Source organism: Hylobates moloch, unplaced genomic scaffold (assembly GCF_009828535.3).
Source record: "Hylobates moloch isolate HMO894 unplaced genomic scaffold, HMol_V3 SCAFFOLD_8, whole genome shotgun sequence".
In the NCBI taxonomy this organism is placed as follows: Eukaryota; Metazoa; Chordata; class Mammalia; order Primates; family Hylobatidae; genus Hylobates; species Hylobates moloch.
Window position 1 is genome coordinate 38,130,682 of NW_026652283.1, and position 26,138 is coordinate 38,156,819.

The 26,138-nt window shown below is 49.9% G+C and overlaps 2 protein-coding genes across 9 annotated transcripts in view; both read left to right on the plus strand.

The window, feature by feature from the left end:
- Positions 1–10,798, plus strand: part of THRAP3 (thyroid hormone receptor associated protein 3) — a 92,064-nt gene extending 81,266 nt beyond the window's left edge. For 2 of the 3 annotated variants that reach the window (XM_032160256.2, XM_058443187.1), the window contains exons 9-12: positions 2,060–2,247; positions 6,342–6,540; positions 7,010–7,153; positions 9,241–10,798. In XM_032160256.2, the coding sequence (XP_032016147.1) occupies positions 2,060–2,247; positions 6,342–6,540; positions 7,010–7,153; positions 9,241–9,462 (753 nt within the window). In that variant the 3' untranslated portion in view covers positions 9,463–10,798. The remainder of the gene's footprint in view (positions 1–2,059; positions 2,248–6,341; positions 6,541–7,009; positions 7,154–9,240) is intronic. The other variant, XM_032160257.2, reaches the window with a different exon arrangement.
- A 1,001-nt stretch (positions 10,799–11,799) lies between these two features.
- On the plus strand, positions 11,800–26,014 carry SH3D21 (SH3 domain containing 21). Of its 6 annotated transcripts, XM_032160261.2 has the most exons (16): positions 11,800–11,857; positions 12,031–12,188; positions 12,275–12,338; positions 12,601–12,719; positions 12,942–13,032; positions 13,196–13,251; positions 13,344–13,389; positions 13,535–13,635; positions 13,815–13,901; positions 14,883–14,925; positions 23,885–23,978; positions 24,074–24,126; positions 24,256–24,350; positions 24,487–25,610; positions 25,698–25,761; positions 25,839–26,014. In XM_032160261.2, the coding sequence occupies exons 1-16, from the start codon at positions 11,854–11,856 to the stop codon at positions 25,908–25,910; spliced, it is 2,271 nt and encodes a 756-aa protein (XP_032016152.1). In that variant the 5' UTR covers positions 11,800–11,853; the 3' UTR covers positions 25,911–26,014. The 6 variants fall into 6 exon arrangements, with proteins under 6 accessions (XP_032016152.1, XP_058299172.1, XP_058299173.1 ...); XM_058443189.1 differs by lacking the exons at positions 11,800–11,857; positions 12,031–12,188; positions 12,942–13,032 and adding an exon at positions 22,476–22,523 and having other exon boundaries at positions 12,278–12,338; XM_058443188.1 differs by lacking the exons at positions 11,800–11,857; positions 12,031–12,188; positions 12,275–12,338 and adding an exon at positions 22,476–22,523 and having other exon boundaries at positions 12,565–12,719.
- The last annotated feature ends 124 nt before the right edge of the window (positions 26,015–26,138 follow it).

The following is a 26,138-nucleotide window of genomic DNA, read 5'->3' on the forward strand; positions in this document are numbered from 1 at the left end:
AAAATCTTAGTATTTATTGATCTTCCTTCACATATACAGTTGAAATTTAAAGTAACAGATGGTTATTCCAATGCTGCTGAAACCTTTTCTAAAAAATACTTGTTTTGTTGGTTGAATGTGATGAGAGGCGCTCTTGGGCAGTCTCTTTTCTCTCCCACCCCTCTTTCCTCCTCCGAGTACCCCTTCTCCAGCTTGGCAGTAGCCATGTAAAACCCAAGGTTTTCTTTAAAACATCAGAAGAGATCTCGTTCTCCATGCCCCAAAAAAGCCAACTCATTGGAGGTGTTACCCCTGGGAGCAATGTTGCATTTGTCTTTTTGTCTTTTTTTGCTCTTTGGAGGATGCAGAGGCCCAGTTCCCTCTGTTAGGAAACAAGTGATAAAACAATAAATGGCCAGGCAAGGTGGCTCAAGCCTGTAATCCCAGCACTTTGGGAGGCTGAGGTGGGCGGATCACCTGAGGTCAGAAGTTTGAGACCAGCCTGACTTACATGGTGAAACCCCGTCTCTACTAAAAATACAAAATTAGCCAGGTGTGGTAGTGCATGCCTGTAATCCCAGCTACCTGGGAGGCTGAGGCAGGAGAATCACTTGAACCTGGGAGGTGGAGGTTGCAATGAGCCGAGATCGCGCCATTGTACTCCAGCCAGGGCAACAAGAGCAAAACTCTGTCTCAAAAAAAAAAAAAGAATAAACCTAGTTTCTGCCACTCCTGCTGTTAATTAAAGTTTTTTTTTTTTTAAGTTTAGTAGTTCATATATGTAAACTGTTAATGCAGAGTGAACTGCTCATTTCTTCCTCCCTGAGTTACCTCCGTGAGACAAATCCTAGTGTAGGATGTCCTGGAACTACCACGCACCTTTGCCCCACTGAGTTTCCCAAGAATTGTTGAAAGCCTCTGCTGCAGTGGTCTGGGCAGGTGTGCTGTTGCTGCTGCAAAACATACCTTCATAGAGCTGAACTGCTTAGGAAGCTAGCAGAGAAGTTTTTTCCTTCCTTCCCTCCTCCCTTCCTCCATTCCTCCCTTCCTCCCTCCCTTCCTCCCTTCCTCCCTCCCTCCCTCCCTCCCTTCCTTCCTTCCTCCCTCCCTTCCTCCCTTCCTCCCTTCCTCCCTCCCTTCCTTCCTCCCTTCCTCCCTTTTTCTTTGCTTTCTTTCCCCCTTCCCCTTCCCTTCCCGTTCACCCGGTAATACCAGTTTATGAATTTCCCATAGTTTTTGATACTCCCTTTCTAGAGAAATTTCTCAATATAACTCAGGGTTTTGAAGGCTGCTTAAGTCTTCCATTGTCCCTCTTTGGACTCAATACTCAGAGATCATTCCAAGTGGAGGATAAGCCATGCGTGGATACTACAGTATAGGTAGGGGAAGGTGAGCATTTCTACTTAGTTGTGGCTAATCCTGAGCCAGCCCAACCACCTACTTTTCCAGAGCTAATTTTAGCCTTCTCAACATTTTTTTTTTTTTTTTGAGAGAGAGAGTGTCGCTCTATTGGCCAGGATGGAGTGCAGTGGTGCGATCTCAGCTCAGTGCAACCTCCACCTCCTGGGTTTAAGCGATTCTTCTGCTTTAGCCTCCCTAGTAGCTGGGATTACAGGCACACGCCACCTCGCTTGGCTGATTTTTGTATTTTTAGTAGAGAACAGGGTTTTGGTTGTTGCCCATGCTGGTCTCGAACTCCTGAGCTCGAGTGATCTGCCTGCCTCGGCCTCCCAAAGTTCTGGGATTAGAGGCGTGAGCCACTGCACCCGGCCAGCCTTCTCAATTCTAAACTAGGCAGAGTCATTACTGGGCCAGAAAGGAAACAAAGTGAGATCAATGCATAGCATTTTCAGAAGGCCAGCATCATTGTTTTGGAGAACTGGCTTGGGTTCTGTGAGGGATCCTTATGGAGTAACTTCTGTGGGACATCCTGCATCCCTTCCAAGCTTGGATGAGATGCCTCACATTTCCCAGTGCTTCCTCTGCACCCCTCCATTGGAGTAAAAACCACAGTTTGTGGGATGGTTGAGTTGACAGCTCTGAATCCCAGAAACCTTAATTTTGGCTTATCTTTTGATAGGCTGAGGGAAAATACAAAGATGATCCTGTTGATCTCCGCCTTGATATTGAACGTCGTAAAAAACATAAGGAGAGAGATCTTAAACGAGGTAAATCAAGAGAATCAGTGGATTCCCGAGACTCCAGCCACTCAAGGGAAAGGTCAGCTGAAAAAACAGAGAAAACTCATAAAGGATCAAAGAAACAGAAGTACGTAAGCGCCTGTCACCCCTTTCAGACTCTTAAGTTTCTTGTCTGCCCCCTTTGGGCTATACACCAGAACTTTCAAATCAGAGGAGTTTAGGGTTAGTAATTATAGCAACTTGTTTCTTCTTTTAATCCATGTAAATGTCAAGTAGGGTCCCTAGTTTGAAAACAATTTCTACATCAAAATACTGTGATCTTTGTCCAAAGAAGGCTTCATGAGAGAAGTTAATCTGTTAAATTGACCACAGGGATGGTGTGGAGAATCATTAGACTCATTTGGGAATTCCTTTTGCAGTTTTAGATGTGCCTTTTTTCATCACACATTTTCATGGGGAAGTTGTATTTTAGAAATGGCCCAAAGTCATTGTCAAGTAATAACACTGTTTAGTCAAAGAAACAGGGTGGAACTAGATAGGACATGATAGTTGATCTTAAATGCCTTTTAAACTAGTTTTACAGACAGTTGCAAGAGAGGTGTTCCAGGTACTCCTTAAACAAAGGTGGCATTGTTGAACTTTGTGGGGCAACATTCATGCCTATGTCCTGAGGTTTCTGTTTATGTTTTTGAATGTTCCATGACTTTTTAACCATGTGTCACGAAAAGTAGCACAGTTGAAGCCCTATACCTTCTGGTAAGAAGTAACACTTCTGCTGATTTTGAACTTTAGCTGGCGAGCATTTTTTTTTTTTTTGAGATGGAGTCTTGCTCTGTTGCCTAGGCTAGAGTGCAGTGGCATGATCTCGGCTCACTGCAACGTCCGCCTCCCGGGTTCAGGCGATTCTCCTGCCTCAGCCTCCTAAGTACCTGGGATTACAGGTGCCCACCACCACACCCAGCTAATTTTTTGTATTTAGAGATGGAGTTTCACCATGTTGGCCAGGCTGGTCTTGAACTCCTGACCTCATGATTCACCCACCTCGGCCTCCCAAAGTGCCGGGATTACAGGCGAGAGCCACCGTGCCCGGCCGCGTTTTTATATCAATTTTCTGATAACCCCTTGAGATAACTTGAACAGTTGGTGTGATACCCATTTTGCCCATTTGAAAGATAAGCCAAGCTTAGAATAATGTGCCTTACGATCACAAGTATTGGCCGGGTGCAGTGGCTCACGCTTGTAATCTCAGCACTTTGGGAGGCCGAGGCAGGCAGATCACGTGGTCAGGAGTTTGAGACCAGCCTGGCCAATATCGTGAAACCCTGTTTCTACTAAAAAAAAAAAAAAATTAGCCTGACATGGTGGCGTGCGCCTGTAGTCCCAGCTACTCGAGAGATAAGGCAGGAGAATCGCTTGAACCTGGGAGGCGGAGGTTGTAGTGAGCGGAGTTCTCACCACTGCCTAGGCGAGAGAGTGAGACTTCATCTCAAAAAAAAAAAAAAAAAAAATCACAAGTATCAGCTGACCTCAAACGCGGATCTTTTGTTCTACTTTGTCTCCCATTCCAATGTGTTACTTATGCATTAGGAGCCTTGGCAGCTTTTGGGGCTGCCCATAGATATAAAGAACCTGCAAATCCTCAGCAGGGAATGGAAATGGTAGTACAGTAGTGCCTGGGCCGCCACTTAGAAGTGGAACATGAACCCCTTCAGCATTTCAGAGTTGAGTCTGAATAACTGACTATAATTTCCTCTGCCTGGAACACATGCCTACCTCTGACTTGCTATGTGACTTTGAACTAGTCCCCTGCAAACCCCCGTATTCTGTGATTTTTTTTTTTTTTCTTTGGAGACACGATCTTGCTCTGTCACCCAGGCTGGAGTGTAGTGGCACAATCATAGCTCACGGCATCCTCGAACTCCTGGGCTCAAGGGATCCTCCTGCCTCAGCCTTCCAACTAGGCTGAGCTAGGAGTACAGGTGTGCACCATGTTGCCCGGCTAATTTTTAAAAATTTCTTGTAGAGACGAGAGCTTGCTATGTTTTCCATGCTGGTCTTGAACTCTTGGCCTCAAGTGATTCCCACCCACCTCCTTGGCCTCCCGAAGCACGGGATTACAGGCATGAGCTACCACACCTGGCCTGTTTTGAGACAGGGTCTTGCTCTGTCGCCCAGGCTGGAGGGCAGTGATGCGATCACTGGCCTACTGCGGCTTTGACCTCCTGGGCTCAAGTGATCTACCCATCTCAACCTCCCAGTCAGCTGGGACTACAGGTGTATACCATCATGCCTGGCTAATTTTGTATTTCTTGTAGAGTTGAGGTTTTGCCATGTTGCCCAGGATGGTCTAGAACTCCTGGGTTCAAGCAATCTGCCTGCCTTGGCCTCCTAAAGTGCTGGGATTACAGGCATGAGCTACTGTGCCCAGCCAGAACTTTTTTATATAACTGAAGAATGACTTATCCAGGTCACATAGCTAATAAGAAACAATGCTGGCTGGGTGCGGTGGCTCACACCTGTAATCCCAGCACTTTGGGAGGCCAAGGTGGGCAGAGCATGAGGTCAAAAGATTGAGACCATCCTGGCCAACATGGTGAAACCCTGTCTCTACTAAAAATACACAGATTAGCTGGGCATGGTGGTGGGTGCCTGTAATCCCTGCCGCTTGGGAGGCTGAGGCAGGAGAATCCCTTACACCCGGGAGGTGGAGGTTGCAGTGAGCTGAGATCGCACGACTGCACTCCAGCCTGGCGACAGAGTGAGACTCCATCTCAACAACAACAAAAAAAGAGACAATGCTAAGACTCAAATTTGAGGCCTTTTGAGAGTCTTTTTTTTTTTTTTTTTTTTTTTTTTTGAGATAAAGTCTCACTCTGTCGCCTAGGCTGGAGTGCAGTGATACGATCTCAGCTCACTGCAATCTCTGCCTCCTGGGTTCAAGTGATTCTCCTGTCTCAGCCTCCCGAGCAGCTGGGTAGCTGGGATTACAGATGCTTTCCACCACACCCAGCTAATTTTTGTATTTTTAGTAGAGATGGGGTTTCGCCATGTTGGCCAGGCTGGTCTCGAACTCCTGACCTCAAGTGATCCAGCTGCCTTGGCCTCCCAAAGTGCTGGGATTACAGGAGAGAGCCACTACGCCCAGCCAGAGAGTCTTATTTTTGGAAACCTCTTGAAATAGCACGGATGTTTAGTGGGGTCAAAGTTGAAGCTACATGAATCCTATGACAGTAACTTAGATTTCCCCTTTGTATGAGTAAGTGTGTGTGGGTGAGCAGGGAGCATGATGCCTTTCATAATGGAAGACTGAGGGAGGGAAGGACAATGATAGGTTACTGACATTTGGCTGGCTCTGCTACTCCTCTACTCCTGGGATCCTGTCCTTGCCGCCCCCTAGAGGTATTCAGTAACCTCCGCTATCACATGGCAGGGCTGGTACTGACTTTAGTACATAGATAATGACTCATCATATTAAGCTAATTTGCCCTAGTCTGTAATTTCCCCTAGATGAAGGAAAGGGAAGGGAAATAACTCTGGGAAGAGTTACGCCAGATCCTAGGCTTAGTCGCACAACCTGTTTGAGCTCAGTGGGAGGTAATATGTGGAGTTGTGGTATAATTAGTCAGAGCTAGGTTAGAATCCGGACTCTGCTCGGCTCTCTCACCTGAGCCTCCTACCTATAAAATGAGGGAAATAATACGGAGTTGTATTGCCCTTTACTGCATGCCAGCTATGTTGGTGTAAAGTGTTTAAACACGGTGTTTATTTAGAGAACCCTATAAGACAGGTAGCATTCCTGTAAGAAATAAAAGTAATGGAAAGCACTAACAGATGATAATATACAAAGCTCTTTATCTGGCCCAGTACCAGATATTTTGGAGCTCTCAATATAGTGTTAATTTCCTTCTCCCTTATTAATTCATGCCTGTGTCTTAGACTGAGCTACTGGAGGCCATGGACTGTGTTTTGTTGCTGCTTCTGTGTATGTCATGTGTTTATCACAGACTCAGACGTAGATGTGTCACTGAACATGACTGACAGAATTGAGAGGAAGTATCTTGGATGGGTAGGTTGGGGGTGAGCTGGTTTTATAAGGTTACTCATCGTCAGTTTCTTCCATCACAGGCACACTTTTGATTGCCGTGTGCTTATCCATGAGGCCCCAGCCAAGCAGTGTCCCCTAGAAGATGATTGATCACCCTGGCTCTTCTCTTTTCACAGGAAGCATCGGAGAGCAAGAGACAGGTCCAGATCCTCCTCCTCTTCCTCCCAGTCATCTCACTCCTACAAAGCAGAAGAGTACACTGAAGAGACAGAGGAAAGAGAGGAGAGCACCACGGGCTTTGACAAATCAAGACTGGGGACCAAAGACTTTGTGGGTCCAAGTGAAAGAGGAGGTGGCAGAGCTCGAGGAACCTTTGTAAGACCTTCCCCTATCCCCCTTTCTCTGAGCCCCTTGTTCCTACCAACTCTGATTATGTTTCATCAGAATACCAGTTTTGTTGCCTTTGACATAAGTAATCCAATCCAAAGACCCTGGAATCTTTGGTTCTCCTTCCCACATTTCCTGGCCTTTCCATTTTTTGTTACTTTTCTGTTCATAATCACTTAGCTAGAAAGCCTCTTATGGCTTCTGGTCTCAGAACTTCCCCCCACTTACCTTGACTACTGCTATTTATATGGAGGCCCTTGGGGCAGGTTTGTCTTCTGTATAGGCTGCAGACTTGAGATGAGCAGAAAGGGAATAGCTGGAAACCAGCTGACCAGCATATGACTGGAAGACAGCTGTCTATTCCACACCAGAAAAGTGTTTGAACAAAAAGCACGGGGGTTTGTTCCCCATTCCTGGCATGATCCTTTGTTCCTTTTTCCCTCATTTATTGCAATAGCAATTTCGAGCCAGAGGAAGAGGCTGGGGCAGAGGCAACTACTCTGGGAACAATAACAACAACAGCAACAACGATTTTCAAAAAAGAAACCGGGAAGAGGAGTGGGACCCAGAGTACACACCCAAAAGCAAGAAATATTACTTGGTATGTGTCTGGGGATAACCAGGAAGGGTCAGAGGGCCATTGACACACACAGTAGCTGATACCAAGCCTTAATTAGTTTGTCCAAAATTGCGATTAAATGTATGTGCAGGAATATTGCACTGGGGCGTGTGTACTTCGCATAGTGCTAACTAGATGGGTGTCCTCTAGAGAGGCAGTCCTGGTCTTCAAAGAGTTTATCATTGAAGATATTTATGGATTCCAAGATAAGCAAGAAGCATTGGTCTTGTCTTTTTAGTCTGTGAACTTGTTTTACTGCTCACCCACCACCAACCTCAGCCTCCCTCATTTCTGTGGATAGAGCCATAACCCTTCCCTGATGCTGCTATCCCTCTCTGCCACTCCTTCATGCAAGAATGACAAGAAAGACCGCTCAGGATCTCTTTGAGGAAAGGGATGTCTCTCCAAAATGAAATGTCACTGGGGCTTCTCTCATCTAGGCTGTTGATCATTCCTGTGCACTCTGGGCCTCCCTCAGATTAAGACTTTTATAGGCTGAAGTACCTGACCTTAAGTGAGCTCTCTTGGCCTTGGTACGTAACAGCAGGCTAAGATCCAAGCTGGTGTGAGTGTTATAACTAAGGTAAAGGAGCAGCTGAATCTCCATCACTTGCCAGAATGGCTGGAGTGGATCTGTATTGTCAGTTGGACAGCTAGGAAACAGGTTGTGTGTGGATGGCTGTGCGTGGCCACCATCCCTTTTCTAGGGTTGCTGCTGCTGGAAGCTGCTTTGAGGCTACTAGAGGATCTTTGAACTTACCTCTAGGGAATTGTAGTTGGCTGGGCCTGGGTTAGGTGTTGGAGTGGGACTGCTGTAGGGGAAAGATTAAAGGCCCTCTCCCTTGCCCCTATCTGCCACCTGAGAGAGTATTGCCAGCCTGATTCATTTAGTGTGAACAAGCAGCCATGGTCAGAAGAAGCTGACACTTCTGCTGAGCTGAGCTCCAACAGCCTAAGACCCTAGCTTGTGTGGGGGGTGGTTTAGACTCTGAAGTCATGGGGCTGATAAGGTAATGACTGCTGGTTTTCAAAATGCTTTCTCATTCATTGTTTGATTGGATCCCTCCTTCTGTCTCATGAGATTGTCAGAGCAAGGATTGTTTGAAATGTAGGTTAATCCTTTCCTTGAACTAAGTGAAAAAGAAAAAATGAGATGTAGGTTAAGTGTTTTTCCTAGCCTGTCACACTGCCTCCTTGGATAAAACAGGGGAGATACAAAATGAGTGTGGAGGTGGAGGATCAGGAAGAGCCCCAGCCCCAACATTGGATTCTGAGCATTTGGAGTGCAGTGGCATGATCTTGGCTTACTGCAGCCTCTGCCTCCTGGATTCAAGCAGTTCTCCTGCCTCATCCTCCTGAGTAGCTGGGACTACAGGCACACACCCCCATGCCTGGCTAATTTTTTTTTTTTTGTATTTTAGTAGAGACGGGGGTTTCACCTTGTAGCCCAGGCTGGTCTCGAAATTCTAAGCTCAGACAATCTGCCCGCCTCGGCCTCCCAAAGTGCTAGGATTACAGGCATGAGCCACTGCACCCAGCCACATTGCCTCCTTTCTTAGCTGCCTAACAACCCAGTTCACATGGAGTTTCACATTTTGGTGTGATTGGCTTTCTCAAACCCATCCTTTGAGAGAGGATATACTAAATCATATGGAGTTCTTAAAGTTCCTAAGCTGTTTCCTCATTTGCAGAGTGGGAGGTGGTAATGATAAGGGTAGACAGGAGGATTAAATGAGATAGTACATAAATGTCTGACTTCAGTGCTCAGTGACGTTTTTATTTTCTTTAAACTATTAAGGGTTCATGCTCAGTGAATCATCATCGTCAGTCATCATTACAATGCCCAAGCTGTTACCTTAAAATTCCTAAATCACCCAACTGATATTCTCGTGGATCTGAACCACTGGCATTTTTGGAGCGGGGGACAGGGAGAAGTGCAGAAAAGGAGCAGGCGGCTGGGTTAGGGCACAGGTTCTTTTGGGAAAGGCACATTTGGGTGGGTGCAGAGAAGAGAGCTCTGGCCACATCTTGTTCACTCTGGCACTGATGGCAATTTTCTTTCCCCCCAGCATGATGACCGTGAAGGTGAAGGCAGTGACAAGTGGGTGAGCCGGGGCCGGGGCCGAGGAGCCTTTCCTCGGGGTCGGGGCCGGTTCATGTTCCGGAAGTCAAGTACCAGCCCCAAGTGGGCCCATGACAAGTTCAGTGGGGAGGAAGGGGAGATTGAAGATGACGAGAGTGGGACAGAGAACCGAGAAGAGAAGGACAATATACAGCCCACAACCGAGTAGGGGCCACCCTTGACGGGATTCCTGCCCAGGGGAGAGAGGCGCTGGGAAGATGGCTGGTGAGGAGCCTAACAGAGGAACCTCAAGAAGATTCTGAAAATCCTACCCCCACCTCCCACCAGCCACGCAGATTGTACTACCGCGAAAGGCATCCCTGGCGCTGTCTCCCACTGGACAGAGGCGGCTGGCCATGGAGCCCCGGGGGTCAGGCCCAGCTCTTGAGCAGAACACAACGCATTGGGCTTTAGCTGTTTTTCTCATTTGTTGTTGGTGTGTGGGGTGGGGGCAGGGGTAGGGCGGGAGAGCAATGTTGGATTTTTGTTTCCTATTAGAAACCAACAGTTTTGTTCTAATTTCATTTCATTTGGAGCTAAGATGACTAATTTGATGATTTTCCATCTCTTTTCCCCTGTCCTGATTTTAAAAGCCCCCTCCTTTTTTTTTTTCTTTTTTTAGGCATATGTAGTAATATTAGAAACATTTAATTTGGGAAACTTTGATTCTTGAAAGAGAAAACAAAGCATGTGAATAAACTTTGAAGTGTTCACCTCAGTTTGGGACCAAACTGCTTGGATCTTTGTAAAAACCGGTTTTGTATGTCAAGGAGGAGTTTAAGGCCTTTCCGACCACCTTGTGTTCCCCTCTTCTGCGCAGCCATGTATCACGTGGAGTTGCTCCTTCCCACACCTCACGTGCCCCCGAGCCCTGTTTCCTGATTTCTTCTGGGCTGGACTTCCCCGTTCTCCACCAGCAGCTCCAGTATCCCAAACTTTCTAGTCCTGCTGATCCTCCCAGCAACGGGGTGGAAACTGGAGGGCAGTGTCTGGTCTGTTTTCTAAGAAACTTATGAATTCTATTATCTTTACAAATATAAGATGAGAAAATTTTTTCAATATTTTTTATTAATCTTTTTATAAAATGAAAAGAAACTCCTATGATCGATTAAGAAAGGTGGTTATGGCTGGGTGGTTCATAGGGTTTTTTTGGGTTTCTTTTTTTTTTTTTTTTAACCTTAAGCTGTTTAAGTTGAAGCATTCTCAGATGTTTGGGGGGAAACATCCTCTTAAAATGGGTCCTTGTGCTTGCCTTCTGGGGAGGCGGTCCTGAGCAGGTGAATCATAAGGCATTTATGCATATGTTATATGCGGACTGCACCCACCTCTTCCCCACCAGCCTTTGCCTCTTGGGTTGTTGTGCTGCTTTCCCCTTACTTTGCTACATTTCTATAGTTAAGTTGGTTTTACTTGAATGATTCATGTTTAGGGGGAAAATGAAAATCTCCCTTAAAATTTGTTTCAACTCCTCCTGCAAATAAAATAAATGAAGTGGCAGATGTAAACGGGCTCTGTTCATTGTCACCCTGAGTGTGTGTGTTGAGGGTGGTAGATAACTTCCCATGGCACTTTCAGAAAACCTGAAAGACAAAGGGCCTGTGGGACCTTGCGCAGGCTGCTGGAGTCCCAGACAGACACGGTCGTTCCTGGGAGGAGCATTGTGTACCTTGGACACCCCAGGAGAAACAGATTTTTTCCACTGGTGTCATAGGCGAGGACTTTGGCTTCCTTCATGGTGTGGGGCAGGGATCAAGGGATGTGGTTAGTAGGCTCAGCCTTCTACCTGAAAGAGCTTATCCCACATGGACTGGCCATAGGGTGGGCCCTAACCTTCAGACTCCTGCCGGCTGGGGACTCAACTGTGAGCAGAAATCTTGGAAGCTCGTAAAGTTCATTCTCCCGGCCTAACCCAGGGAGAACCTGGGAGGTGTTTTCTGAAACCAAACTAGACCTCTGGCCCCAAAGCAGGGGTCTTTGCTGTCTCCTTCCTATACGGGGGTAGAGGGTGGGTATGGGGCCAGAGAGGAGTACGCCTTGCAGGAAAGTAGACTGGAAGTGTCCACTCAAAGCTATTGCTGGTACAAGGGCAGCCACTTCGTTCGCTCAAGGCCGGTTTAGAGCGGTTGCTACCTGCTGGGGGGCCCCACCCTGGTATGTGCCTCTCCCCACCTTTTCCCCTGAAGCCAAAAGCTTGTGAGCAGCGGGAGGGTGGGCCTGGAAAGGCTCTGTGCAAATTGTAGCTGGGAGCCTCTGGGCAAAAGCTAAGTGAAAGGGAGAGGCGGCTGGCCTAAAATTTAGGTGGGCGGGAAGAGCCTGTGACAGAGCTGTGACCGCTGCACAGGCCAGAGACCCTGGAGTCGTCCTCACCCCAGGGTTGGGGGCCGAACCTGCTGAGCCGGGCCGCCCCCTCTCCACACCCACTCCCAGCACCTGGCCCGACCTATCGGCTGGCGGCTACGCCTCCTTTACCTTACAGTCTTGCCTCCGGTCGCACCCTGCGCGGGCCCAGTACTCAGCCGTCAGCGGGAGCTGCCAGGCTCTGGAGGGCGCCCCGGAAACCATGGGTAAGTGCGGAGGCTTTGAGGTGGCCTCTCTCTCCGACCGTGGACATAGCAAAAGCCCACACCACCCCCGACCCCCGCTGCCCTCTACGGTGCCTGGGGACACGCCCGCCCTGGCCAGGCTGCCCCGGCTGGGCCTTTCTGAGCCGCGCGCCGGCCCCGTCTTCCGCCCGCAGAAGTCCTCGTCCTGGCCGGATACCGCGCGCAGAAGGAGGACGAGCTGAGTCTGGCGCCCGGGGATGTGGTCCGGCAGGTGCGCTGGGTGCCCGCGCGGGGCTGGCTTCGCGGAGAACTTGGGGGCCGCTATGGCCTCTTCCCCGAGCGCCTGGTGCAGGTGAGGCCGAGGCAGGGGCGGGCTGTGGGGTCTCAGCGCGCGGCCCCCGGGAGCTGAGAGCGCCTTCCCCGTGCCCTGATTCCCAGGAGATCCCAGAGACCCTGCGGGGCTTCGGAGAGGCGCGGAGGCCGCGCTGTGCGCGCCGCCGAGGTGAGCGCTAGGGCCGGGACGGGCGCCGGTGGGCGGGCGCGCGGAGCCAGTGCGACCCCGGCGCCTCAGGCTCTTAGTGACGGGCGCGGCTCTGGGCGTGGCCTCGGGGCCGCCCTGCGGTCTGTGATTGGTTCTCAAATACAATGCTCCGCCCTGGGGCGGAGATGGAGGTACCAAAGGCTACGTGCGCGCCTTGCGCTTCCCCCAGCTCCTCTGACTGGGGGCGTCCGGCTGGAGCTCAGCTGCGCTTGTCCGGTGCTAGGTCATCCTGCCAAACACCCGAGGCCCCAAAGATGGTGCAAAGTGAACTTCAACTACAGCCCAGAGCAGGCAGACGAGCTGAAGCTGCAAGCTGGGGAGATCGTGGAAATGATAAAGGAGGTGAGGGGTGAGGTGATGGGACCGTCTGGGGGAAGATGATGGAACACGCCTCCCAAGTGAGCGGGGTGGGAAGTGAGGGTGTGGACGGTGGGAATGGTGACGGCGCAGATATGGGGAAGCGCGGGAGGGAGGAAGGGGCGCTTGGGCAGAACCAAAGGTAGAAGATTATCCTAGGGACCCTTGGGGCAGAACCAGATGCCCCTGCGTTTCCCCCCTCCCCAGATTGAGGACGGCTGGTGGCTGGGAAAGAAGAACGGGCAGCTGGGAGCCTTCCCATCCAACTTTGTGGAATTGCTGGACAGTGGGCCCCCAAGTGAGACCTCGACCCTGTGACCCTGTGACTCGCAATCTCCAATGACCCTCCCAAGTGGCATGAGCCTGTGATTCACATATCCTGACCCTGTGACCCCTTTGACCCTCTCCCATGACCTAACCTGTGAATTAGCATCCTCCCTAACCTCACTGTCCCCCACCAGGCCTTGGTAACCCAGACATGCCTCTAGTCAGCCCTGGTCCCCAGCAGCCTCCCAAGGTAAGTTGGCTCAGAGTGGGCACAGAGGTGGTGAGTTCTTCTTGGGGTGGTTGGAGGCTCATCTAGTTCCTCCCTGCCCCTTCCCCCACTAGCTGAGCAGCCTGGCCTGTGACAGCCCTCCAGACTACCTGCAGACAGGTGAGCACCCATCCAAAGGGTCCCCCACCCCCTCAGCCACTCCCAAGGTTGTGACTTGGTGGGCCAGCTAGGCTGATGGAGGTGGGGGCTGCTGATGGATGAGGGAGGCTTGGCTTCAGAGGACAGTGGACTGACCTCTTCCCAGTCTCCCACCCTGAGGCCTACAGGGTCCTGTTTGACTACCAGCCTGAGGCCCCAGACGAGTTGGCGCTGCGGAGGGGAGACGTGGTGAAAGTACTCAGCAAGGTGTGAGAGGAACAGGGTGGGGGGGCCCAGGGAAGCAGGTGTTGAGAAAGGGTGGACCTGCACATGTACCCCCTGAATCTAAAATAAATGTTGGAATTATGTCTATAAGAAGGAGTGGGACCCCGGAAAGGACCTTGGGGGACCTGGCTCACCTCCCGACTGGCATGTTTCTTTTCCAGACCACAGAGGATAAGGGCTGGTGGGAAGGAGAGTGTCAAGGACGAAGAGGAGTTTTTCCAGACAACTTCGTACTCCCACCACCCCCAGTGAGTACAGAGCCAAGACACTCAGGTGGCGGGGGCAGGCTATTTTGGACAAAGGTGGGGAATATGGCACTTTCCAGACCTAGCTGGAGGGTCACTAAATGAGGGTGGACCTAGACATGTGGGGGCACCTTTTGGATTCTAATACCAGTTGAGTATCCCTTATCCAAAAGGCTTGGGACCAGAAGTGTTTCGGATTTGGGAATTTTTGCATATACATGAGATATCTGCTGGGCACAGTGGCTCACACCTGTAATCCCAGCACTTTTGGGAGACCGAGGCAGGTGGATCACAAAGTCAGGAGGGTGGTGGAGGTTGCAGTGAGCCGAGATCGTGCCATTGCACTCCAGCCTAGGCGACAAGAGCAAGACTCTATCTCAAAAAAAAAAAAAAGAGGTAGCTTGGGAATGGGACCCAAACCTAAACACGGAATTCATTTATGTTTCATGTACACCTTAAACCATAGCCTGAAGGTGATTTTGTGCAGTATTTTTAATAATTTTGTGCATGAAACAAATTTTGACTGAGACCTGTCACATAAGTTAGGTCGGGTGTGGAATTTTCCACTTAAGGAGTTATGTTGGCACTCAAAAAGTTTCAGATTTTGGAGTATTTTAGATTTTTTTTTTTTTTTTTTTTGGAGACAGAGTCTCGCTCTGTTGCGCAGACTGGAGTGCAGCGGCAGGATCGCCACTCACTGCAACCTCCACCTCTCAGGTTCAAGAGACTCTCCTGCCTCAGCCGCCAGAGTAACTGGGATTACACGTGCATGCCACCACATCTGGCTAATTTTTGTATTTTTAGTAGAGACGGGATTTTGCCATGTTGGCCAGGCTGGTCTTGAACTTCTGTCCTCAAGTGATCCACCCACCTTGGCCTCCCAAAGTGCTGGGATTATAGGTGTGAGCCACCACGCCTGGCCTGCATTTTGGATTTCTGATTTTTAGATTAGGGATGCTCAGCCTTTACTTCTTTTCTGCTTAGATCAAGAAGCTGGTCCCACGGAAAGTGGTATCTCGGGAATCAGGTGAGTCCCGGGGAGCCTGGGATTGGGGGGTGTTCTCTGGGAGACCCACCAGTCCAGTGGCTTATAAACACCCACAGCACCCCAGTGGTCCAGTATGCCCCTATAGGAGCCCCCTCACCTGGGGTCAAAAGCTGGGTAGGAATGTATGTGAATCAATATGTGGGTCAGTTTGTGTGTATGTTAATATGTCAGTGTTTCTCTGTGTGTCTTGAGAATGTGGCTATTGGTGGGTATAGATTTGTTTCATTTTGCAAGGAAACATATGAATCTGTCTGTTCATATATAAGACTGTGTATGTTCATATGTCTTATGTGTCAGTGAATAGCTCTGTCTGTGTGTCTGTGGGATGTCTTTTTATTTATTTTTTTGAGACAGAGTCTCGCTCTGTTGCCCAGGCTGGAGTGCAATGGCGTGTCTCCCCTCACTGCAACCTCCGCCTTCCAGGCTCAAGCGATTCTCCTGCCTCCACCTCCCGAGTAGCTGGGACTACAGGCACCCACCACCATGCTCAGCTAATATTTTGTATTTTAGTAGAGACGGGGTTTCACTGTGTTTCCCAGGCTAGTCTTGAACTCCTGAGCTCAGGCAATCCGCCTGCCTTGGCCTCCCAAAGTGCTAGGATTAGAGGTGTGAGCCACCATGCCTGGCTGAGATTTGCTGTATTTTTGTTGTTGTTGTTGTTTGTTTGTTTGATTGATTGTTTTTAGATGGAGTCTGCACTGTCGCCCAGGCTGGAGTACAGTGGCGCAATCTCGGCTCACTGCAAGCTCCGCCTCCTGGGTTCACGCCATTCTCTTGCCTCAGCCTCCCGAGTAGCTGGGACTACAGGCGCCCACCACCACGCCCGGCTATTTTCTTGTATTTTTAGTAGAGACAGGGTTCCACTGTGTTAGCCAGGATGGTCTCGATCTCCTGACCTCGTGATCTGCCTGCCTCAGCCTCCCAAAGTGCTGGGATTCCAGGTGTGAGCCACCGTGCCCGGCCTAAAACTTTTTAAATGTTGCTTTTCATATTGGTGCTTTTATTCATGTAGCAGTAATTTTTTTTTTTTTTTTTTTTTGAGACGGAGTCTCGCTCTTTCACCCAGGCTGGAGTGCAGTGGCGCGATCTCGGCTCACTGCAGGCTCCGCCCCCCGGGGTTCACGCCATTCTCCTGCCTCAGCCTCCCGCGTAGCTGGGACTACAGGCGCCTGCCACCACGCCCGGCTAGTTTTTTGTATTTTTAATAGAGACGGGGTTTCACCGTGTTAGCCAGGATGGTCTCGATCTCCTGACCTCGTGAACCGCCCGCCTCGGCCTCCCAAAGTGCTGGGATTACAGGCGTGAGCCACCGCGCCTGGCCATGTAGCAGTAATTTTAATGAGTGATACAATTATACTTTTTTCCCTATGGACAATGAGTTGTTCCAGCATCATTTATTATTTTCTCCATGTGAGTTTTATACAATTTTGGGGGTTTCTTTTTTTTTTGAGAAAGGGTCATTGGGTCTTTGTTGCCCTGGTTGGAGTACAGTGGCAATTGTGGCTCATTGCAGCTTCAACCTCCTGGGCTTAAGCAGTTCTTTCACCTCAGCCTCTCTTGTAGCTGGGACTACAGGCACAAGCCACCATGTTTAGCTAATCTTTTAATCTTTTTGTAGAGATGGGGTCTCACTGTGTTGCCCAGGCTGGTCTCGAACTCCTGGGCTCAAGCAATTCTCCTGTCTTGGCCTCCCAAAGTGCTGGGATTAGAGGTGTGAGCCATGGTGCCTGGCTTAGTTTTATACATAAAACTATAATTTTCTTTCTTTCTTTTTTTTTTTTTTTTTTTTTTTTTGAGACAGTCTTGCTTTGTCACCCAGGCTGGAGTGCAGTGGCGCGATCTCGGCTCACTGCAAGCTCCGCTTCCCAGGTTCATGCCATTCTCCTGCCTCAGCCTCCCGAGTTGCTGAGACTACAGGCGCCCGCTACCACGCCCGGCTAATTTTTTGTATTTTTAATAGAGACGGGGTTTCACCATGTTAGCCAGGATGGTCTTGATCTCCTGACCTCGTGATCCGTCCACCTCACCCTCCCAAAGTGCTGGTATTACAGGCGTGAGCCACCGCGCCCGGCTATAAGACTATAATTTTCATAAGGTTTATTCCCAGATATTCTTAGGTATCTCAGAGTTTTTATTGTGTCTTTTAAAAAATAGACATTCTTTTGTTTATTGCAGGAATATAGAAATGCATTGATTTTTGTATATTGTTTTTATAGCCAGCCATGGTGCTAAACTCTGATTATTTCCAGTAATTCATTTGTAGATTCTTATAAGTTTCCTATGAAGACAGACATGTCATTTGTGGATAATAATTTTTGTGTCATTCTCTTCACTCCTTTTAATTTCATTTTATTAATTTATTATAGTTATTAGGATCTCTCATTCAATATTAAATAGAAGTAGTGATGGTGAACATCATTGTCATGTTCCTGATTTTGAATCTAGTTTTCCCTTTTCTTCTTTTTTCTTTCTTTTGAGACAGAGTCTCATTCTGTCGCCTAGGTTGGAGTGCAGTGGTGCGATCTCAGCTCACTGCATCCTCCACCTCCCAGGTTCAAGCAATTCTCCTGCTGCAGCCTCCCAAGTAGCTGGGACTACAGGTGTGCACCACCACATCTGGCTAAATTTTTTTGTATTTTTAGTAGAGACAGGGTTTCACCATGTTGACCAGGCTGGTCTCGAACTCCTGACTGTGGTCCACCCGGCTTGGCCTCCCAAAGTGCTGGGATTACAGATGTGAGCCACCACACCTGGCCTATCTGGTGGATCTTATATAAGATGGGAATGGGCCAAGCATGGTGGCTCACGCCTGTAATCCCAGCACTTTAGGAGGCTGAGGTGGGCAGATCATGAGGTCAGGAGATCGAGACCATCTTGGCTAACACGTTGAAACTCCGTCTCCATCTACAAAAAATTAGCCGGGCATGGTGGCACATGCCTGTAGTCCCAGCTACTCGGGAGGCTGAGACAGGAGAATTGCTTGAACCCAGGAGGCGGAGGTTGCAGTGAGATGAGATCGCGTCACTGCACTCCAGCCTGGGTGACACAGCGAGACTCTGTCTCTAAATAAATAAATAAATAAGATGGGAATCATCTTTCCTTGCAAGCTGGTAAAACTTGTCTGTAAATTCATCTTGCCATATTTTTTTCTTTTCTTTTTTTTTTTTTTTTTGAGACGGAGTCTCGCTCGGTTACCCAGGCTGGGGGCAGTGGCGCAGTCTCAGCTCACTGCAAGCTCCGCCTCCCGGGTTCACACCATTCTCCTGCCTCAGCTGCCCGAGTAGCTGGGACTACAGGCGCCCGCCACCACACCCGGCTAATTTTTTGTATTTTTTAGTAGAGACGGGGTTTCACCGTGTTAGCCAGGATGGCCTCGATCTCCTGACCTCGTGATCCGCCTGCCTCGGCCTCCCAAAGTGCTGGGATTACAAGCGTGAGCCACCGCGCCCGGCATATTTTTTTCATTATGGGATTATTTCAAACAACTTCTTCGATTTCTTTAATAGTTAAAGAAAAGTCAGGGTAAAATTCTTGAATCAGTTGTGGAGTTACATGTTTGTAACTATTTTATGTAAGTTTTCTAATTATTTGCATAAAGTTGTTCATAGTATACTCTTATTTTGGAGAGATAGGGTCTTGCTGTGTTGCCTAGGCTGGAGTGTGGTGGCACAATGGGAGCTCACAGCTGCCTCAAACCTCAAGTGATCCTCCCACTTCAGCCTCCCGAGTAGCTAGGACTATAGGAGTGCACCACCACACCTGGCTAGTTTTTAAGTTTATTGTAAAGAAAAGGTCTTGCTATGTTGCCCAGGCTGATGTTGAACTTCTATGCTCAAGTGATCCTCCTGCCTTGGCCTCCCAAAATACTGGGATTACAGTTGTGAGGCACTTCACTCAGCTGTTTTTGTTATCTTTTTAATGAAAACTGTCCTAGTGGGTATGAAGTGGTATCTCATTGTGGTTTTGATTTGCATTTCTCTGATGGCTAATGATGCTGAGCATATTTTCGTGTGCTTATTTCTTTTGGAGAAATGTCTGTTTGGATCCTTTGCCCATTTAAAAAATTGTATTATTTGTCTTTTTACTATTGAGTTAGAAGAGTTCTCTATATATTCTAGATAAAAGTCCCTAATCACATATGCATATATGGTTTGCAGTATTTTCTCTCATTCTCTCTTTTTTTTTTTTTTTAGTCTTGCTCTGTCACCCAGGCTGGAGTGCAGTGGCATGATCTTAGCTCACTGCAACCTCCGCCTCCTGGGTTCAAGCGATTTTCCTGCCTCAGCCTCCCAAGTAGCTAGGATGACAGGCGTGCACCACCACACCGGCTAATTTTTGTATTTTTAGTAGAGACGGGGTTTTGCCATGTTGCCCAGGTGGTCTTGAACTCCTGAACTTGTGATCTACCCACCTCAGCCTCATTCTTTAGGTTGTCTTTTCACTTTCTTAATGGTGTCCCTTGATGTACAAAAGTTTTAAATTTTGATGACGTCCCATTTATCTACTTTTTTGGCTGGCTCTGCTTTTGAACCAATGTCAAATCCCAAGATTACACTTCAAATTGAGCTGCCTTCAACTTAGCCAGTTAAGCTGCTGATCCTCACAGTTTGCCCTACTCTGCAGAACATCCATGTTGACCAAGCTGAGGGGCCGGGGATGAAAACGGTCCTAGGCAAGAACATTATCAAGCATACAAAATGATCTGCAAATTATCCCAGCACTTTGGGAGGCTGAAGCGAGCAGATTGCTTGAGGTCAGAAGTTTGAGAACAGCCTGACCAACATGACGAAACGCTGTCTCTACCAAAAAATACAAAAATTAGCAGGGCGTGGTGGCAGGCACCTGTCATGCCAACTATCTAGGAGGCTGAGGCACGAGAATCGCTTGAACCTGTGAGGTGGAGGTTGCAATGAGCCGAGATCGCGCCACTGCACTCCAGCCTAGGCGACAGAGCGAGACTCTGTCTCAAAAAAAAAAAAAAAAAAATCCTTCACAAATTATCTCATGCCTTTGGATAATTTCCAGAGCATTGAAATGGTTGTTGGATTTTTCTTTTTCTTTTTTTTTTGGGTGGGGGGAGCGGGGAAGGAGTCTCGCTCTGTCTCCCAGGCTGGAGTGTAATGGCATGATCTCAGCTCACTGCAACCCCCACCTCCTGGGTTCAAGTGATTCTCCCGCCTTGGCCTCCTGAGTAGCTGGGATTACGGGCATCCGCCATCATGCCCAGCTAATGTTTTTATTTTTGTAGAGAGGGGGTTTCACCATGTTGGCCAGGCTGGTCTCGAACTCCTGACCTCAGGTGATCCACCCACCTCGGCCTCCCAAAGTCCTGGGATTACAGGCGTGACCCACACCACCTCATTCAGCCAGAGCCAAACCCTGCTTCCGTCATTCTTCCCTCCTAACATTGCTGTCACGCTGTTCATTCCTTGTCTCACTGCACCTCTAGTTTACCAATTCTCTAGCCTTTTGGCTCTGTTTGCTCTGTAACCTGTACCGGTAACATAAGCAATATACATGTAAATAAGTGGATTTATGTTTCAAGAATGCTATTTTTCATCTCTAGTAATTCCGTTTTCTGTGTGATAATTTTCCAAACCTGTGTGGTTGTTCCTGATTGTCCTTTGTTGCATGCACATCCTGAATTTCTTCAAATATTTTATACATAACTATGCAGTGTTTTCTACCTGACAGTTCCACTATCTGTTGTGTGTTGTGTCTGCTGACTCCATTCTTGGTGGCCTGCCCTTTATTTATGAGCTGATGGCTGGATTTTAATCTGTGGGACTCTTGCAGGCATTAGTAGAAGACTTCTTCCAGCGAGAATTTGCTTTTATTTTCTGTTTTGTTTTGGTTTTTTTGAGATGAAGTCTCGCTCTGTCACCCGGGCTGGAGTGCAGTGATGTGATCTCAGCTCACTGCAACCTCCTCCTTCCGGGTTCAAGCAATTCTCGTGCTTCAGCCTCCCGCTGGGATTACAGGCACGCGCCACCACGCCTGGCTAATTTTTGTAGTTTTAGTAGAGATGAGGTTCCACCATGTTGGCCAGACTTGTCTCGAACTCCTGACCTCAGGTGATCCACTTGCCTCGGCCTCCCAAAGTGTTGGGATTACAGGTGTGAGCCACCGCGCCCGGCCGAGAATTTGCTTTTACTTCTCCCAGTAGCCAGAGAACACCACCCACCAGAAGCTGCTTCGCTCCTCCTGAAGAAAGGTGGCACTGCTGTGTGGTACTGAGCCTGGGGCCTGTGGTGAGCTGAGGGAGCAGAGCCCAAGGCCCTGGCTTCACATCACAGGGCCCAGGCTCAGTAGCCACAGAGCAGAGCTGCCCTCCCTCCCTCCTCCTTTCTGGCTTCAGTTCTTTTTTTTTTTTTTTTTTTTTTGAGACTGAGTTTTGCTCTTGTTACCCAGGCTGGAGTGCAATGGCGTGATTTGGCTCACTGCAACCTCCGCCTCCCAGGTTCAAGTGATTCTCCCGCCTCAGCCCCCCAAGTAGCTGGGACTGAAAGCACTGGGATTACAGGTGTGAGCCACTGCACCCGGCCCAGTCCTCTATTTTGTAGACCTCCTTTACCCCTTTTAAGTCCAGTGGTGCCTCAAAATTGTGTCCTCAGCAGGATATAATTGCTTCCTAGTGGGAGCGCCCTACAGAGCACCTAATCAGCCATACTGTAAGAATGTAAGAAGTCAGAGTTAACATTTACTGAGCTTTGACCATCTGGCTGCCAAACAGTCTTCTAAGCACCTCGCGTGTATTAAAAATCACTCAGACCCCACAGCCACCCTACAAGGTATGTGTTAGTTGTCCATGTTTTATGAATGAGGACATTGAGGCATAGATCACTTAGCAAGTTCTCACACAGCTAGCAAGGAGTGGAGCTGAAATTCAGAGCCTGGTGTCTGGCTGTGGGATCCATGCCCCCACCCACTGTCAGATTTGTGGACTTGTATACGTATCTGCGTGTGATTATATGTAGGAGTTAACATCAGCACCTGTGCACACGCCAGAGTGGCTGTTTTTCTATGGATCTGAATGTCACTGTGTGTAACTGCCTTCAGGTGATGCTGATGTCACCTTAGTGTGCCCTTCTCTGGCCACCCCATTTAAAATGGTTCCGTCCTCTGCCTAGTGTTTTTTTGTTTTGTTTTGTCTTTTTGAGACGGAGTTTCACTCTTGTCGCGCAGGCTGGAGTACAGTGGCGCGATCTTGGCTCACTGTAACCTCTGCCCTCTCGGGTTCAAGCAAATTTCCTGCCTCAGCCTCCGGAGTAGCTGGGATTACAGGCGCACGCCACCATGCCTGGCTAATTTTTGTATTTTTAGTAGAGATGGGATTTCACCGTGTTGACCAGGCTGGTCTTGAACTCCTGACCTCAAGTGATCTGCCTACCTTGGACTCTCAAAGTGCCAGGATTACAGGTGTGGGCCACCGCGCCCAGCCCCTCTGCCTAGTCTTGTTGGTCACGCTTAGTAACTCTCTAACACACTATGTATTTTACTCCTTGTATTTATGTCTGCTTCCCCAATAGCACACAAGCTCAGTCTGGCTGCTGTGGGAAGAACACACTCTAGGTGGGGTGAGTACAGCCAAAACTCAGGTTGGAGGCTGTTGGGATGTCCAGGTGAAGGTGGTGGTGACTTGATCTAGAGCACTTAGTGGTGGAGGTGGTGACAAGTGATTGAATTCAGGAAATATTTGGAGAGTAGTGTGGACAGGATTTGCTGATGGTTTGGATGTGCCTCATAAGGAAATAAAAGGAGTCATTTGTCATCCAAACAAGTGGGTAAATGAGCCAGACGGGGACCATGGGGAAAGGGGTAGGTTCAAGGGGCATGGGTTTGGGAAGCAAGAGGTTGGTTTGGGATATGTTAAGAGTGTGGGCCGGGCGCGGTGGCTCACGCCTGTAATCCCAGCACTTTGGGAGGCCGAGGCGGCTGGATCACAAGGTCAGGAGATCGAGACCATCCTGGCTAACATGGTGAAATCCCGTCTCTACTAAAAAAATAAAAAAATTAGCTGGGCACAGTGGCATGTGCTTGTAGTCCCAGCTACTCGGGAGGCTGAGGCAGGAGAATGGCGTGAACCCGGGAGGCGGAGCTTGCAGTGAGCCAAGATCCCGCCACTGCACTCTTAGTCTGGGCGAAAGAGCGAGACTCTGTCTCAAAAAAAAAAAAGAGTGTGATGCCCATCAGCTCTGCAAGTATAAATAGTGAGAGGGAAGTCAGATATGAGTCTGGAGTCAGAGAGGAAGGAGCTAGAGATGAAAATTTGGGAGTCATTGACTTATTGATGAAAATTAAACCCATAAGACTGGGTGAGATCTCTTAGAGAGTAAATGAGAGAGAAGATAAAGAATTCTGAGGGTGGGCTGGGCGCGATGGCTCACGCCTGTAATGCCAGCACTTTGGGAGGCCTGAGGCAGGCTGGGTCACTTGAGGTCAGGAGTTCGAGACCAGCCTGGCCAACACGGTGAAACCCCGTCTCTACTAAAAATACAAAAATTGGCCGGGCGCAGTGGCTCACGCCTGTAATCCCAGCACTTTGGGAGGCCAAGGCAGGCGGATCATGAGATCAGGAGATCGAGACCATCATGGCTAACATGGTGAAACCCCGTCTCTACTAAAGATACAAAAAGAAATTAGCCGGGTGTGGTGGCGGGCACCTGTAATCTCAGCTATTCGGGAGGCTGAGGCAGGAGAATGGCATGAACCCAGGAGGCAGAGCTTGCAGTGAGCCGAGATCGCACCACTGCACTCCAGCCTGGGCGACAGAAGCAAGACTCCATCTCAAATAATAATAATAATAATACAAAAATTAGCCGGGTACAGTGGCGCATAGTCAAACAAGATTAACCTCCTGCCCATAGTCCCCTGCACACAGCACAAGACAGGGCCAGTGACTGTCAGATGGATGAATGCTCCACTCCTCTCTTCCCAGCTCCTATTAAGGAACCAAAAAAGTTGATGCCCAAAACATCCCTCCCCACAGTCAAGAAGCTAGCGACAGCCACCACTGGGCCCAGCAAAGCCAAGTAAGGAGCAGGATGGGGTTGGGGGAAGGAGGAGGGTAGGAGGCAACACCCCTCCCTGTGCTCCACCCTGAGGGCCTGATGAAGATGTGTTCCAGGACATCTCGGACACCCAGCAGGGACAGTCAGAAGCTCACCTCCCAAGACTCAGGCAAGGGCTGCCTTCCTCCAGTGCGGGGAGGACTGGGGGACAGGCATGGGGTGGCTGTGTGGACGGACAGAGGTGGGAAGAGACTGAGGGTCAGAGTAGGCTTGGGTCCCTGAGGTTCTGCTCTCTTAGGCCCCAATGGTGGCTTCCAAAGTGGGGGTTCGTGTCACCCTGGCCGAAAGCGATCCAAAACCCAGACTCCCCAGCAACGCTCTGTGTCCAGTCAGGTGAGGGGCGGGAGACATGGGAGAGTGGGGATGCTGGGCAGAGGCTGGTTCCCAGCTGTGGTGTGCACGGGTGAAGTCTCCCAGGCCAAGGGAGACTCATCAACCTCAGCTGAGACTTCACCTCCCATCACGGCAGGAGGAAGAGCACAGCAGCCCGGCAAAGGCCCCCTCTGTGAAGAGAACCCCCATGCTGGACAAGACTGCCAACCCAGAGAGGCCCCCAGCTCCAGAGAACACCCCCAGCTCCAAGAAGATCCCGGCTCCTGACAAAGTCCCCTCCCCACAGAAGACCCTCACTCTAGGGGACAAGCCCTCTATCCCAGGGAACTCCACCTCAGGGAAGATCCCAGCTCCTGACAAAGTCCCCACCCCAGAGAAGATGGTGACTCCGGAGGACAAGGCCTCTATCCCAGGGAACTCCATGATCCCGGAGGAGACCCTGACTGTGGACAAACCCTCCACTCCCCAGAGGGTCTTTTCAGTGGAAGAGGCCCCTGCCCTAGAAGTCCCACCTATGGATAAAGTCCCTGATCCAAAGATGGCCCCTCTGGGGGATGAGGCCCCCACCCTAGAAAAGGTCTTGACCCCAGAGCTTTCTGAAGAAGAGGTGTCCACCAGAGATGACATTCAATTCCATCACTTCTCTTCGGAGGAAGCCCTGCAGAAGGTCAAGTACTTTGTAGCCAAGGAGGATCCATCATCCCAGGAGGAGGCCCACACGCCAGAGGCACCCCCACCCCAGCCTCCTTCCTCAGAGAGGTGCCTGGGAGAGATGAAATGTCCCCCAGTTAGAGGGGACAGCTCCCCACGCCAGGCTGCGTTGAAGTCTGGGCCAGCGTCCAGGCCTGCCCTTGAGAAGCCCCACCCCCACGAAGAGGCTACAACCCTTCTAGAGGAGGCACCTTCCAAAGACGAGAGGACCCCTGAAGAGGAGGCGCCCCCCAACGAGGAGAGGCCTCTGAGAGAGGAGGTGCTCCCCAAAGAGGGAGTGGCTTCCAAAGAGGAGGTGACCCCGAAAGAGGAATTACCCCCTAAAGAGGAAGTGGCTCCAAAAGAGGAGGTGCCCCCTATAGAAAGAGCCTTTGCCCAAAAAACACGTCCTATCAAGCCGCCTCCAGACTCCCAAGAGACGCTCACGCTCCCCTCCCTGGTCCCGCAAAACTACACGGAAAACAAGAATGAGGGAGTCGATGTAACGTCGCTGAGGGGCGAAGTGGAGTCTCTAAGGAGGGCGCTGGAGCTGATGGGGGTGCAGCTCGAGTGAGTGGGCAGTGGCGGGGGTTGTGGAAGGTAGGGTCCCCCCTAGCCCTCACCTGCCCGGCCCCTCACCTCCGCCTCCGCCCGCAGGAGGAAGCTGACCGACATCTGGGAGGAGCTGAAGAGCGAGAAGGAGCAGCGCCGGCGGCTGGAGGTGAGGCGCGGGTCCCGGCGGGAGGGGGCTGGCGGCGGGTGGCCCCCTGACAAAGTCTCTACCTCACTCCCGACCAGGTCCAGGTGATGCAGGGGACCCAGAAGTCCCAGACCCCGCGCATCATCCACACGCAGACGCAGACCTACTGAGGGTGGGCCTGGGAAGGGACTGCGGCCCGACCTGGCTGGGGCCACCCACGTCCTTGCACACGACTTTGGGAAACGGGAGAAAGTAAACTCTGCCTAGCACGGCGCCACGCCGGTCTGGTCGCTGGGGGCGGGGCCTGGGCCTCCGCATTCCTGACGATCCCTCCCAGGCACATCTGGCCAACATGTGGCTCCCATTACCGTTCCCAAGGCCTGCGCGCGGCTATTTTT